Source organism: Temnothorax curvispinosus, unplaced genomic scaffold, assembly GCF_003070985.1.
Source record: "Temnothorax curvispinosus isolate PA1 unplaced genomic scaffold, ASM307098v1 QBEX01012496.1, whole genome shotgun sequence".
In the NCBI taxonomy this organism is placed as follows: domain Eukaryota; kingdom Metazoa; phylum Arthropoda; class Insecta; order Hymenoptera; family Formicidae; genus Temnothorax; species Temnothorax curvispinosus.
Genome location: NW_020222276.1, coordinates 307635 through 324173, shown reverse-complemented (window position 1 = coordinate 324173; position 16539 = coordinate 307635). Strand labels below are relative to the sequence as shown.

The following is a 16539-nucleotide window of genomic DNA, read 5'->3' as shown; positions in this document are numbered from 1 at the left end:
GCGAGCGTGACAGATTCTGACAGTATTATTTACTGATCGGCTTGTCGATCGACGCGAGATACAATGGACGTGTATATCATGATCTCTCGCGATTCACGTCGTGCCTCGCAATAATACGATGTTGCTGCAGCGAGGATTTGGCGAGTATAGCGAACGCGGCACCCTGTCTCTAATCTCGCGGATTCAAAGTCCGAAATGGACTTTATACTACACCGTATATCTGATACCGAGTCGCGTGTTTGGCCGCCGGCGTCGTCGTAAAATGTTTTTGGGTCACGTAACAACAGAAGAATGCCGTCCTTTCTCACGAGTCTTTAATCGCTTAATCCATTTTCGCGCCGTCGCGGATTACCGCGACGAGAATAATGCGCCGTTGCTTTAAAGGAATGTGCAACGGGGCAGGTGGAAGCGCACGTAGTTAGGGATGTATGCAAGCGTGCGTTTATTGGACACACGAGGATGTTAAACGCATTCTGCGGACACATTCTGCGGGAGTGACCGTAACAAATAGAATTTACATGTACGGGCACGTACTCGTCTAATCGGGACGACTCGGTAATCGAACGCGAGAATAACACGCAAATTCTTTTACCGAATGCTATAACCGATTAGCGCTCTATATCGCCGCGACACGCTCGAAAATATCGATAACTGACTATTATCGGCCATGCTTGAGACATTATTCCGTCGAACGTTGAAAATTTTCATGCTTCGAGCGATCGAACTGTATAACAGGGAAGTTCGCGCGAAGATACAACATGCATTTTGTGCAGCGTGTACTTTTGCTGCACGGAGAGAATTTTTTGTTATATTTTACCCTTAAACTCACTACAAACTTGGGACAACTTGGCAACCAAGGAATTTTTAAAATATACAAAAGACATTTTACAAACAACGTAATAAAACTTACCAAGCAGATTTTGAAAAATTATTGAATATTCTTAGATATATTTGAGTAAAATTAATCAAACATATTTTATATTTTAATGTAATAGATATTAATATTTTTTATTATGGTAGATAATAATCAGAATAACTCGCATAAAATTCTTGGTGGTACATGTTGTCCTACAGCTACCATGATTTCAGGGTAAATTTTAAGAGAAAATTCTCTCCGTGTGCTTGAGAAATTGTTCTCGTCACGACATTCGTAATGCATTCAATTTTAATTGTGCAGGTGTATTATTATTTAACTACATAATTATATTAATTACACCCATAGCGTGTATACGTACATTAAAATGAATTATTATACTCTCTGTATGTTCACAATTCTGGATAATTGTTTTCGAAATATAATAATACAAATTTGTGTAACCAAATAATTACAGTATATAATTAAGTAATTAATATAACTTTATAATTAAAATTGAATTTATTAACAGTGATGTGGCAAGAAACGATTCTTTAAATATAATACATATACATATACCTATATAAAGGATCGTTTCTCGAAGTGTCTTATCGATGACTTACATTTCGAGACCCTTTGTTATCTAATTGATCAATTTTATGTGTACATATAATGGATTTGCATTTATATAGCATTTTGAGGGAACCACCATACTAATTATGAATATGCAACAGCAGAGGATATTACTACAGGATACTTTCCGTGTTAGAATCGATATATATCGTTGGAACATACGTCATTTATATAACATATTCACAAAACTGCGCCACTTGTTCATAGATGAAAAGATAAATGGCACGCATCGATTTCCCGTCGCGTTGCGCGTGTAAAAGTAACGGATAGGTGAAATAATATTTATTATATTGTCGAACTGCGTCACATTTTGCTCACATTTCAACCTTATTTCACGATCGCGTATAATATTAGCATATAAATTTATACACCATATTTTCTAATACATCGCACCGTCATATTAACATCATGCGTACAATTTGCATTTAATTTAAATTTATACGTCACAGATTGTAATATGTTGTATACATGTATCTTAATTGCATTCAAAATTATTAATTAAATAAAATCAAAATTATATATTTTATCTTCATTTTTTTTTTAAATTAACTATGTAAAAGATAATTCATTACGGAGCTTATATTTTTAATAAAATCGAGAATAAAATATAAAATGCATTTTAATCAGTGAAATAAAATATTTTTTTCATTGCCCATTTCGTTGATAATAAATATATAACTGACAAAATAATTTATAAATAAAATAAATAATAAACAAAAGGACTATATAATTAATGTATAAAGATGGAGAAATGGGTTTTTGTATTGGAACTTCAACAACTTATAATGGCAACTTTTAATGATCAATAAACGCGAAAAGAGAAACAAAAAAAAAAGGAAACGGAATAATAATAAATGTTACTTGAAAGCTTTAGGTAGAGAGTAGAAGTTTGATAACTTTTAAGGCTGCAGTAAAATGTAACATATCTTAACAATAATTTTTAAAATATTGAATTAAAAAATCCGCGTATTCTATTTTCAAATAACAAAAAAAAATAACAGAAAATAATTGAGTTCTCTAACTAAATGGTTTAAAAATTATTTCTTTACTTCTTTAAATGTTATTTTTATCATTTTATAATAGAGAAAGAAGTATCGACTTTTTAATTTAAAAAAATTTAATTTTCTAGAGAACGAAAAAAACATTTTTTGCATTTCTAAAATATTTTTTTATATGAAGATAGAGTTTCTTCCCGATAGTGTTATCAATCACTGATATTTTTCAATATGCATCAGTTTACGTTGATTAAAAAATCGTATTCTGTCTTAATTTAATTTTCAATAAAATACAATATTACGGAATAGTAATTCATATCTATTTATTATTTATATTTTATATATATATATATATATATATATATATATATATATATATATTCATACAAATATTATTCATATTTCACTCGCGTTTTCAGAGATGTTAAGGTACATATTCTGTTTTTTGAAGTAAACACAAAGTTTAGTTATACTACGTTTTAGTTTCTCCCTTTTTCTCTTTTGACAGAATGCAATATCGCGATTCAGTGACTGTGGTATTAATATGCACATACATTTTATATATCCAAAATGACGCGACTAAATTCAAAGAAGTTTAGTAGCATTTTGCAAAATTTTCCCTTTAAGAAGTTTTAGCCAGCGGCACATGTTTAATAAATTTTTCATGTACGTACGCGCCTGTGCATTCAATTTACTTCAAATTTTATGCGAATATAGCTCCAAAGTTTGCGCATGAAAGATTATAATATTTTAATATTACGCAAAATTTACTCCCTCTACGTGTCTTCTCTCATTACATCGAGCTATACTTCATAGTATTTAACGTATATCTGACCGCGTTTGTTTAATTATTAACGCAATAATAGCCTTTAAAGGAAAGCCTTTAAAGGAATAATAGCCTTTAAAGGAATAATAGCCTTTAAAGGAAAGCCCTTATAAATAATAGCATTTAAATTGAGCAGCTCGAGATTGAATTAAACATTCAAAACACAGTGGTAATTGTACAAGCATTTACTTTGTAAGAGAACTAAGGTGGAGGCGCCGGTGCGTAATTGGCAGCCAACAGCCTCGCGTTCACAAAAATTATGTACTGGGTATGTCTTGATGGCCATACCCCATCATGACGGGGTTAACCGACACGACGCGCTATTGAAGTAGCGAGCACCCTTTTAGATCAGCCTGTGCAACACCGGCGTCTTATAAGCCTTGCATATCGGAAATTAAACACGAGACAAATATAGATCCTCTGGCCATCTATTGTACGTTTGAGGAACTATCGGATACAACGCGTCTGATGACAAGGCAAATCCACGATGCGTCCCATCGATTTATTCTGCATCTTGATAACATAGACTGATAGACAAGCGAAGTCTTTAAGTATCTATATTTAGGTAGCTTTAAAAATAACTCAAGACAATATGTATATCTCTATTCTACAATCGCTACAGGCTGTTTCTCTATTAACTTTATAATCGCTATAGTTACTTTTTTTTAATTTATTTGAGTTCTTCATTATTTTTATTGGATCTTTTAATCGTGAAACTCACTGAGTAAGAATGGAGAAGGGGAGCAATTATTAATTAATTTTTGTATATTTTGCTGAAGATGGCTCAATCCCGAGCCGAAACGTTCGAATATATACACTGTTGAACAAATCAGTAAATTGGATCTTTTACGCACCGATAACTGCGTCTGACTCTCATAGCCATCCTTTATCAGTTTTTTATTTAATTTCGAGAGTCCAATATTCATTTTTTGATTCTTTATTTTTGTTGTTACATGTATATTCATCATTTGCGAATCGAAAAAACCGCGTTTTGTACAATTTCACAGGTTTTCCATTGAACGCGACAAAAGGGAAAAGAAATCATCCGTTTCAATTGTCGCACTATTACGTAACGTTATATTGTAGTCCGATACGGTGACAAGCCGGAGGTTTTTAAATGTCAGATTATTCTGCAATAACAACATCAAATCCTTCAAAGCGCAAAATATTCCAACGGCAAGCCAATTAATCGTGGGTTTAAATCGAGCTCAATTAAGGTCGATTCTTTGCGAATTTCATCGCGATTGCTGCTAAAGCATTTGACAAACAAAATTAACCACGCACTCAAATTAACATTAGTGTGACCCGTTGAAGAGCGCAATCCCGGCAAAGTAGCGCAATTGATAATCAAGTTAAGTATACCTCGGGCAAGAGGATTTTTATTACACAAACTGATTCATTAGCCTCGCGTGCCAGCAGAAAATAAAGTGCCCCATGAATCTACATTATATATACATATGATAGCGTATCGAGATTACATACAATTTCGGATAATTTTTATGCTCGTTCATTTAGCCTGCAATGGACAAGCGTAATGCCAATGGAAAGCCGATTATCCAAACTGCTAATTAATCGAAATGCTGTAACGTAGCAAGTTTCATACGTAAATAATTCAGAATTATTCATGTTACTTACATTTCTTTCACACATATCTCAAATATTTCATCATTTTTTTCAATTATGATAACGGTGCGGTGTTACGGTAGTGTTTTCTCGTGGATAACAATGTTCTTTATTTTCATGAGACTGCGGTTAAATTTGTCATTGTCTATCTAGATACGACTCAAATTACACATGCAACAAACGTAATTCGGCCTTCGCTAGCAATAGTTTACTAAAGGTCTGAAAGGTCTAAAGGTCTGAAATGCTAATGAGATGCAAGCGTATACAGTTGAAACAATGTTTCGGAGAGTTGCCAAAACATATTTTCTGTGCAAAAACGAACTTTGAGAGAAGCGCAACTCGAACCTTGTATGCATAATCCCTCGCGTGACACACACGGAGAATACATTTTCATATATTGGCTTACATTTCCAAGGCGCGAGAAAGATTTTTTTTAAACGCAAAATTGTATGAATGCGGTCAAGTTCGATTACAGAAAAGGGAGAATGGAAAAATCGCGCGTAAAGCGTGATCGCTTGGTTTGCGTGGGCAGCGTCGCTTAACGGAATTCTATGTCCGTTAATACGACATTTGCGTCTTGTGCCCGTATCGGACTACGAATTGAGATTGAGATTGGATTGAAATTTGACCAATCAGAGCAAAGTTTACTAAACTTGAGACCAGTTTTTTCTGATCTGATTGATTAAATTTCAATCCAATATCTCAATACCAATTCGTAGTCCGATATACGGGCTTTAGGATTTTCGATTCCTACTTTTCGGTATTGTGGCGACTGTAGCGATCGATGTAACAGAATCGCCGCAGAAATATAGAATAGGACGCGGAAAGTCTTGCAAAATATATTCCGCCTGACTTCCGTATCGCGGCGATTGTGAATTCCGAGAAAGCCGCGACGCGGATTTGAGAATATCGGGCTTGTTTGATCCCTAAAAAGCCGCCGGGAGACGAGCCCGCGGGAAATACGTTGCGCTATCTCCGCCGGCGGCCAAACATCCGCCGGGATGTTGATTTTGCTGATTCTATTACGCGTACCGCGAATCAGCGTGCCCGCAGAATCCGCGCTCATGGACTGTATATACTTTGAGGATATTAAATCGGATAATGTAGGAACTGAGATTAAATCGTAAGTTTCTGCGAACGGACGTACATTCCTAACCCCGCCGAGATTCACCAAGTTTTTCACTTGGACTTTTATCACTTTCATAAAGAAGCTTCCATATGCATAGTTTGCAGAAGTCCGTCGTCTTGAAAAGTTTTTGGACAAAATTTTGAGAAATATGAAACGCCTCTTGATGTCGGTTGAAAGCAATTTCCTTCGAGATGAAAAGAAGATAATTATAACAGTAAAGGTTACTAGACAGTTATCTAAATTGCCAATCGCAAAGTTTATCAAATAATAAAAAAAGTCGCGTAAATAAATTTTTTAAAGAAATACTTCATAATACAGCGTAATACGGAGAGATCGATTTTGATGTTCGCTTAAACAAAAGAATGATTAGACAATTTTGTTTATTTAAGCAGTTCCGCAACAATGTGTGACAATCTGAAATTCAAGATTATCTGGTTAGGCACTAACAGGTCGTACAAGAATCTATTGCCGAAAGGGGATAATCTCGACTTCTCAACCGCGAACAAAGGTAATTTGCGAACCAAGCACCTCTCCAATTTTCCTCGAAAACAGGTATCAGGTACACCAGACCTTAATGAGTTCGCACGCAACTTAAAATGAGAAATAATGACAATTTAATTCTCATCGGCTAGTACAAGGTTATAAATTGTAAGATAAGAGTATCGGATGAATCGCAAAATGTTTTCGTGTAAGTTCTCTTGGGCATTTTTAAATTCTCTCTCTTATATAATCCTTCCGACTTCAAGTCGATTTGATAATTAGATAATCGGGATGTGGAAAGGTCATCTTTAACAGGATGAAAAGAGGCTTACCTGGAGATACGGCACTGCCTTACAGAGTTTCAATCCGAGGAACCAGGTCTCCGTGACGTCCCAGAGGACCGACGGCGGCAGGCAGATGAGCAGAACGAGGAGATCGGCCACCGCCAGGTTGACGATGAAATAATTGGTCACGTTGCGCATCGAGTGATTGCGATAGACGGCCATGCAGACGAGCGCGTTGCCGATCAGGCCGACGACGAAGACGATGCTGTGCATGGCGATCAGCACCCAGTAGGAGAATTTCGGGAATATGTGCTGCACCATCAGCTCGATGTAGTCCTCGTCCGGGATGCAGTAGTCGTTGGTGCAATTCGTCACGTTGGTGTACTCGAAGTAATTGTCCGAGTAATCGTCGTCCGCGTCCTCGGCGTCGCACGAGCGCGGCGTCGCCGATACCAGCCAGGCGACGATCATCGGCACAGCGAGATTCATGTTTCGATCTTATTGCGTCGTCACTATTTCGTCAGTATAGTATCTCACCCGCAAATCGTCCGCGCGCAATTACACGCCGTATAAACGATTTAATTGCGATCTGTCTCTAATTACGATGTTCCATAGTAGCATCGCGAAATTCATTGACAGTATCCGGAATCCGGACGGATAAGTCACTCGAGCCGAATTATCGATCACGTCAGTATTAACGCAAATAGTGCATATCTTTGCTGAGGTACCGCGTCGTGACAGGTTTCAGTCCAATAAGTCACTCCATCAAATAAATCGCACGAATGCAAATTTGGTAAAGGTAGATAAAGCAATGCGCGGAGATACCGGTGCTCTCGCAGTAATCGGTATGCTCTTGAAGTTCACGAAAGCTCTCGTTCCTCTCGTTTCCTTCTTCTTTTACAATCTGTGCTCACGCGACCTTAGCGTAGGATTTCTTTGAAGCAGGGATCATGCATTCCGCTCTTCAGAGCGCGATCGTAATCAGCATCCGTTTGCGCACGGCAAAGAAGACGGTCGTTGAAATTGTATCGTTTATCTTTCATGCGAGAAATAATGTTCTCCCCCTAGGTACTCGAACTCCGTAACTTCAACATGATTCCCAGGTCTGTGCCTAATAACATTGTAATACACTTCAATAGAGTCAAATGTCAGATTCCGCGGATGCCCAATTTGCAAGATCCGAATAGTTCCGAGCTTATTATACCTGCCAAGTCGCATTTTCTTCAGTTAATCATTTCATAGCGTTTAGATATGCTCTGATGAATACGATGAGGTTTGTAGACGAGATTATAACGTATTATAATATATAAACGGTTTGTCCAAATCAATCTTATCTCATACAAATCAGAATTTCTCTACGCTTGCACGCTTATTCCAGCGATGCTTCGTATTAGAAACATTAGAATTCTTCGATTAAAGCAAAAATCGACAAAATAAAAACACCAAGCCGTTAAGTCGGTTATAGGGATAAACACGTCGATCGGTGCAGATATTTAATTAAACTGATACAATCGGTAAAGTATCTTGAAATCACGCGGATGACAGAGAAGTGCAATATAATGGTCATTCGGGCGAATAAAGTGTCAATCGGTCTACGCGAGAAGCGACGAATAAAGTGACGATGAGGGGCAAGAACGAAGCAATGTTGGTCACGAGTCACGAGTGTCACGACAATATTACAAATAATTCAGCACTCGTGCAAGAGCGCGCGCGGATATCCCAGAGTGGGCGGACAATGGCAAACACACATTACCCTACGTAAAATGTAGAGTCGATCTTTGTTACCGAAAATGTCAAAGAAGGAATATTCGACATTGTTGAAATGTCGGGACTCAGTATTTTTAGATTTTTAGAGTAGTTCAACAAGTTGATTAATTTTTTAATTTCTAGAATCGCAAAATGCTGCATATATACATATTCGAAGATGTTTTTCGGTAAATGGAACTAAATGAACAATATCGATTAAGACGCTTTGTAGTTAATTCACGCAGATATCATTATTTCACACGCTGATTAACATGGAACTATATCGAATCCGAGTGTGGTTTGTCTGTAATTGCGTGGTATTTGTATTTTGCTCGTCGGTAAATTCAATTAGGTCTTCTTGTGTGATGTAATTAAAAGTTTACTAGTCAACGGTAAAATAGGTCGGCAGTATCTTGATTTTATTGAATTTTATGACGTTGCAAGATGAAGCGCGCAGAGATTCTTGGCAAGCTATTTTTCACCATTAGTGCAATTCTTATAAAAATTCCGAATAGTAACATTTACTTCGCCAGTGAATAATGAAAAGTAAAGACTTTTTAATCGACCTTACTGACTATCATTTTTTAATCATCATGATAATACGACCATTGGTTTTGTTCAATTAATCGTTAATACGTTTCGACCATGGATTTTGGTTCTTCTAAATTGATCTAATTTTGATGCTTATATATATTATATATATAAAAGCATCCTCTCTATGTAAATAATTCAATTTATTGTGAAAAATATTATCTTAGGGTTCGAATCTGGAACCTCCCTCATTCCGTGTAGGGTGTCGTACCAATTCGACCATTAATTGAGGCATGCATCTTTGCCTTTCCGTCAGCTAATTTCTATTATCGACCTATTTTTTTTCGAATGGAAATGGTTTAACTAATTTATATGGTAAGTTTGGAAGTGCCGTTCGCATATACAGCTCACGTACAGTCAGTTCCATTTTTCTAATCCATAATTCAAAATGCTCCCGTATTTTCTATTGCGTGAAATAACTTCGCTTCAAACTGAATGAGGAATAGCTGTTACTATCTATTTGCTTTTAAATTTAATTTATGGAGAACTTTTCGTCCCGAAAAATGTGGGACGCGAATTCGTGCCTTGAATTTACATTAACGGAAAACTGATTACAAATATCGCACAAGGAATAAGCTATACGTGTTCATTTTCCACCAATTCTGGGATAAAATAGATTCACTTCTTACGTAGTATTATTGATAATTATTTGTTGTGTGCCAATTGCTTAACGAAGATAAAAAAATGACAAAATATTTTTAAATTTTTTAACATTTTTATTCATCTTTGAATTTCAAAGATAAATGAGGGAAGAAAGAAAGAATAAGATTTTCATGCCCGCGTCTTTTGTAGATTATACATTTCTCTTCTCAAATATAATTACATTACAGCGGCTTAAATACACAATTAATATCATTAATGTAATATTATTTTAATAATATTAATGTAGGATAATATATTCAGTAGATATATATTGCATATAAACAGAAAATGATTAAATATCATTGCATAATATGAGTTATTGTGGGCTGTTTAACAACTTTTATCTAATATCACATAATGAAAATAATATTTACATCGTATAATATGTTACCTATATAATGAGAATTAAGATATCAAATAATCTCGTTTTTAATTTTTTCTAATAACTCTAAACTCAATTAGTTATTATAGTTAATTAGTACCAAGAAATTTTATTTCCCCCATCTCACTTTCGATGTTGTTTTTTTCTTAACTGTCGCGCGTCGAGAAAACATAATTTTTATCTTTATCGAAAAGTTTTTATCGTTCCTTTTCACCTAACCGTACGAACTGCTAACCAATAAAAAAAGTGCTAATGTCGTGTTGGAGTTTTCTTTCTCTGTTCTCTCTCTCTCGCTCTCTCTTTCTTTCTCTCCCCTTTTATCGCATCGTGATACGAACAACGAGACATTTCCTCGTAAAACTTTCATGGCTCCCTCGAGTATAATTGAAACGACCCTGTAGCTTTCGTACGAGTTACTTCCTATTTTAGTTCATTAATTTTATCTACAAATTCCAATGACGCTTGTATATCCAAAAGCATTATGTTACGCGTGATTCGCCCGTTTTCCTCGCTATTAATGAATTAACTATGCAGGCGGAAAGATACCGCTTAATTCCCGTGCAAGTATTACGCGAAATTGAGTCGTCGAAGGTTGGTACGCGGGGACATTATTTCCACGTGCCTTTGTATCCGCCGGGGGATTAATTTAACTTTCCACGTGTGCGCGAGGCGGTTCATTATCGGCGATACGATCGGTCGATCGGAAGACAAGTCGCGGACGCGCGAAATAAATCCTCTTTTCTCTTTTTTCGCTTTTTTTCTCTTTTCTCGCGAACGATCTCGTTCCCGCAGTGGATCTCGTTCCGTCTTTTACAATCGAGAACAAACGTGCTAGATACCGCGGTCTATATACCGGAGGGAGGAACCGAGCGAATAAATCTCCGCTCCAGGTACGAACGCAAAACGCCGAGGCCGCGTCGTGGACTTGCAGCATCGGTTCTCGTATACAACGTCACCCTTCGTGCTGATTTATCGTCGCGTCGTTGCGCCTTGTTATTCGCGGAGCCGATTGCCAAAACAACTCGTTAAATTTCATCGAGAGGTCCGAGCGAGAGGTCGCCGCTCGTAACGTTACGCTCACTGTTTTTCGCCCACTCTCTTCCTCTCTTTCTTGTTAACGAAAATCCGCAATGAAACATTAACGTTACCCGCGACGGTACGGTCACGTCTAGTAATCCCATCACAGCGAAAAGTCTCGTGGGCTTCCTTCCCCGGTTCACCCGGTTGGCTCGTAACAAACAGTAATAGTCTTCCTTAAGCGAATGTATCCGCCGCGTCGCAAGATTAGACTCTTATTTCCTGCGTACACGTTTAGAATCTAATATTTGGACAGATTTATACACGTTGCACGTATTCTCGGCGTCACACTTCGAAATTTCAACGCGGCGAATTATAGAGGTGAGGCTGCGCAAGATGCGTCTAAAGTATTTGGTTAATTCACGTAAAACACATCGTATTATAATGAGAGATTTTTCCCTCCTCTCTTTGTACGTAATCATAATTTAATGTTTACATTGGTTTATGGTGCAATTAGCTCGCGTTCCGTGCAGTTTTTTTTCTTCCGGCATGTTGATAGGGATGTGTGTTAAAGAAAAATGTCGAAAATAATCGGAGTTTTATAATACGTTTGCAAAATTCGCTCCGTGAAATTAAACTCATTTTCCGCACTAACCAGTTGCTGCATGTGAATTCTTCGAATTTTCCGGATTTCCTATACTTTTCATGAGATAACAGAGATAAAGTTGGGAAAATAGTCTGTGCTAAATTTCGTTCTTTTTAATTCTGATAACACCGAGGTTTTTAATGCAATTTTGTTAAATTACTTTAAATGCTTGTTTCTTGAAGAAAATTTGTAATTTGTAATTTAAAGAGGTAATTCTGTATGCTCTGATTTTTAATTTTATTTAGAAATTATTAATAATAAGAAACGAAGTATAAAAAAGTAAATATAAATAAAACATTTATTTATGCGGTGAAAAGAAGCCTGACATTCGCGTGACTAAATGAATTACCGTACGTATTAATATACATATTTATTCTATTACATGCTTAACTACTTAAATGTTATTAAGTAATTAAATACTTTTAATATATATATATGTATATATATATATATATATTAAAGTATCATAAAAGTATTTGCAAATATTACATTTTATTCAGATTTGGTCGACATATATCAATAATCTGATTTTTGCAATGCGCTCCAAAACTAAAGTTTCAACTTTTTAAAAACATGTATAATTCGGACAACCACTAAAAATTCCGTTAACACGCGAAGTTATTACCTTCTGTTTACCGGGGGGGAAAAATCGTCGACGACGATATTTGCACGAAAAATCACCGCCGAGCAAAAATTCCTTTTTCGCGACGCAAAGTTCGCGCGACTTCACAAAGTTTTCAAACCGCGGCTCTCTCCGGCGTTTGCGTTTTTTTTTCCGGGCACTCTCGCGAATCCGGGTACAGGCCGTCGCACGCGACGGCGGTTCCTCAGGATCGTTACGATGTTTGCTCGAGCATCGGTGGAAGGGGTGAGAACATACCGACGCCGGAGCGAGGTACAGTGCTCCGGGCTCCTTCCGCGCGGAAGGATGCGAACGCGTCGGCGGACTCTGCGAAACTGAGGTGCGCTGTTTTAACGAGGCCGTGAGGTGCACGTCGGTCACGACGCCGCACTTGCACGCCGCGAAAATTGCTCAATCTAGGGGGACCAAAATATTCCATCTGTTTGTACCTGCTACACTTTAACTATTTTCCTTCGATGCGGAATTGCGTATTCTGGGTATATGGCAATTAAAAAAAATTATACGTTTCCTGATGCGAATCTTAATTCTACTGACGAGTCCTTTGAACGAGTTTGACAATTTTTCCTGGACGATAATGTCGAGACGCTATAGTAATTTTCGAATTCCGAATAGGAAAACAATATATCGAGAAAATTCATTGCGAAATGACATTTGTGAAATAATTTTGAACGGACTTTATTTTGATTAAAACTTGTTTATGGTTTTGCTATATTAATCTCCAAAACGGAAATATGCATGTTAAAGGGAAATATTGGACTTCTCTTTGACTTTATACTATATAGCGTGCTGTTTCACAAAAAGAACGTTATTGATATACATGCGCGTTTATTTTTTATACTTGTTTTATTTACTCATTAGTAAAACTCCAGAAAACTGTATAAAGCTGCAATATGAAACAATGCTCGCCATACATCTTTTGGAAAATATTGAAATATTAATGCTTTGATCAATTGTTACTTGACACTTAGAAATTATAAAATTATAAAATTTTTGTTACACACAGGAAACTATTTATTGAATATTGAGATCCAATATTTAATTATAAGAGAAATTTTCGATACATGTCAGTAATGACAATCTACTAAGTAATACGGGAATTTGAAAAAGTGATTTGCTAATTGTTTTGACGTAAAATATGGAAACAATTTGGAAAATTGTTCCTATATCATGCATTACGTACTCTCTCGGCATTAATCTAAATTCATTTTCTTGGAATAACGCAGAGGTACATGTTTTTAAAAACACTCCGATTATCATCCGCATAACTTCTCTGATTAAAGGTTTACAACCGTGATATATGGTGGCATAGTTTCCTGCGATCCTGATGTTATTCATTTTAATTTATTTTTTTTTTTCAAAGATGCTGTAGAAAAATGATTCGTGACTATTGTCGCATAAAACGTTAAAAATATATTAGGGGTATTCAAATAAGTTAGAGTTTAACGGTTTGACAGGTTATGTCGGGTTAAAGTTGGGTAAAAAGTTAATTTTTACACTTTTAACCCAAAGATTAATGTGATAGGTTAATGAGTCACTTATGTATTTTGCATAACCTTAAAGAGTAGCGCGCCCAAAGTTAATTAATTAACTTTTTACTCGACTCTAACCCGACATAATCTGTCAAACCGTTAAACTTTAACTTATTTGAATACCCCTATTCTTTATTAAGTTTAATACGGAACAGCTGTCAAAAATGATTGTTGTACAATCATTCATGTTTCAAGCCATTGTAAAACAATTAAACGAGATTCAAAAACAAAAGTAAAATTTTGTCTCCAAAATGAATTCTAAATCTTAATTCTTGAAAAGATTTTTGTTTCCAATCTTAGAATTCACAAACTATCAATATCTCATATTTTTATAGCAATTTTTCCCTCAGATTCGATTGAATGTAAATATTTGTATGTTCTGATTACAAATCGCCATGCACACACATATATCTAAAGCGGCGCATTGCGCATCGAGCGCTTGTGTGTTATTTGCGAAATATTTTTCAACAAATCGCGAGACTCCTCTATCGCACTATTCATCGTTTATTCGCGATGTTTATTCGCAGGTTCATTAATCATCAATCATTGAATCGCCACTGTCCGCGCTTATCTTATCTTCGGCGATTTATCGCGAGGTTTATTCGTCGCTACATTTTCCAGTCGTCATTCCGTAATCCCACGTTTGCGGAATAGGGTTTAATACCTCTTCGTTAACGTTAATTAATCTTATTCCTTAGGGGCCGAGCACGGTGTCACAGCACGTTCGTGCAAGATTGCGCGACCACCATGACAGGTTTCCTAAATCTGAATGGTTCTTGATTAATAGGGTTTTGCCACGGTTTATGCCATGAAATTCTGTATCGCTCACAATGAAAAATTTTCGTCCCGCCGTGACTTCGAAAGTCCGATGCATGAGCGACACTCAGGATAATGCGCTTTAGGAGATGATACGCCTCTTTTTTATTTACATTTAATCGTTCAAATTACGTTGAAAGCAGTGAAAGTTTGTTTTTCCGATAATAACTTCCTACGTTTCCAATTAGCACGGGAAAAGTGTGGAAGCACGTATATCGATATATCCCCCACGCATCTAAAAATAAATAATAAATTAAACTAACATGCCACCAAAAAGAAGATTTAATCTATTTTTCTATTTTTTATTTTTATTTTTTTATTTTGCTCGACAATTTATAAATATATATGAATTCTCTCCAAGAAAAGAAATTATATATTTACGATATATTCACAAGTCTTTTTTGAAGATAGACAAAAAAAATTTTCTCGAGTATAAAAAAGATTATTCATATACATTATTATTCCTGGGGACATCTGTGTCTTGGTGGCAGCTGCAAATGATAAATCAACGCGAGATAAAATTGAATCTTCCGAAAATATAAAAATAGAATAGGCCGGGAAAACCAACGGAATACAAATAAGATCAGTCGAGCGCATGCTCTTTTTATTCTTTCGAGATACACAATTTCCTTTTTTTTCCTTCTTTCTTCGTTTCTGTTTTACGAAACAACTTCCTCTGAATGCATTCGACAAACGGAAGAGATACTACCGCGTCAAGCTTGCAAGCACCGTCGACTCCGCGCTTTACGACCCTCTTCATCGCGACTTGTACCGCTTGTACGACCTATATTCCTATCCGCGAGAACGTGACCGTGAAGAACGAAGTGTCGGGTGAAAGAGCAAAAGTAAACAGTTTATTCTATCCGAGATTCTAGTATGCCGACAACTCCTTGTCAATTATGACGAAATATAATCTCGAGGAAAATTATTTTTGAATATGATGGAAAGGCGATTTGTTCGGATTGATTTGCGGCGAAAGCGAGAATGAGCGATGGGATAAAAGAGTAAACACTGCCGTTGTACTTAAATCAAATCCAGGTGCCAGTCATCCGCAATCGATACGGCACATAACGCCAAAGAGAAGCTGTTGTCGGATAGAATGGCAAGAGCCAAACTATTTGCATTGTTCCGTCGATATAGCGGTTCGGTTATAATTAATCATGATCAAACCTCTTTTCATTCGTTTTTTAAACACCCTATTATATTTCAACAACGATATATAATATAACGGAAATTATGATATAGCGTAATAAAAACCAATGATAGGCGCAAAGTGGCATGTGAAAAATACGATTACGCTATTTAATATTAAATTTAATTATCAAATTGATACTGTTAAAAGACGCTTTGAATGAAAACGTTTTGTAGGAATGCCGTTAATTATACTTACCGAGGAATTAATTTAATAGTATTTAATAGTATTAATAATAATTAATAGTATTCAACGGTATTATTTCTAGTATATCAATAGCAATTATTTCATAGTATATCAAATAATTGAAAAGACACGTCGGATAAAATAAAAAATTTCACACTTTGTCTATCTTTACGATGCATGAAAAGACAAAGATATATAGAATTAGCTACATATTATTCATTAACATTTATGAAAAGGATCTAAAGGAAAGGAATATTGTAGCCCAAACGCAATATAATAGGGTACAACCGGAAAGTATAATGAAAGATGCAGGGGTTTATATGCGA

At 36.1% G+C, this 16539-nt stretch overlaps 2 protein-coding genes and 1 non-coding gene across 6 annotated transcripts in view; 1 reads left to right on the top strand and 2 right to left on the bottom strand.

The window, feature by feature from the left end:
* Positions 1 to 12783, bottom strand: part of LOC112462549 (orexin receptor type 2-like) — a 42074-nt gene extending 29291 nt beyond the window's left edge. For 3 of the 4 annotated variants that reach the window (XR_003041672.1, XR_003041673.1, XM_025028401.1), the window contains exons 1-2: positions 12473 to 12783; positions 6872 to 7934 (exon numbers count right to left, since the gene is read on the bottom strand). Coding sequence is in view for 2 of the 4 variants with exons in the window: in XM_025028401.1 (XP_024884169.1) it covers positions 6872 to 7312 (441 nt within the window). In the remaining 2 variants the exon portion in view is untranslated. Of the gene's footprint in view, positions 1 to 6871; positions 8028 to 12472 lie in introns of all 4 variants that reach the window. The other variant, XM_025028402.1, reaches the window with a different exon arrangement.
* Positions 1 to 16539, top strand: part of LOC112462556 (dnaJ homolog subfamily B member 1-like) — a 70227-nt gene that overhangs the window by 24576 nt on the left and 29112 nt on the right. The gene's annotated exons all lie outside the window — the stretch shown is intronic.
* LOC112462559 lies at positions 3516 to 3653 on the bottom strand. Its single transcript, XR_003041674.1, has one exon. It is a non-coding gene; the product is annotated as a U11 spliceosomal RNA (small nuclear RNA).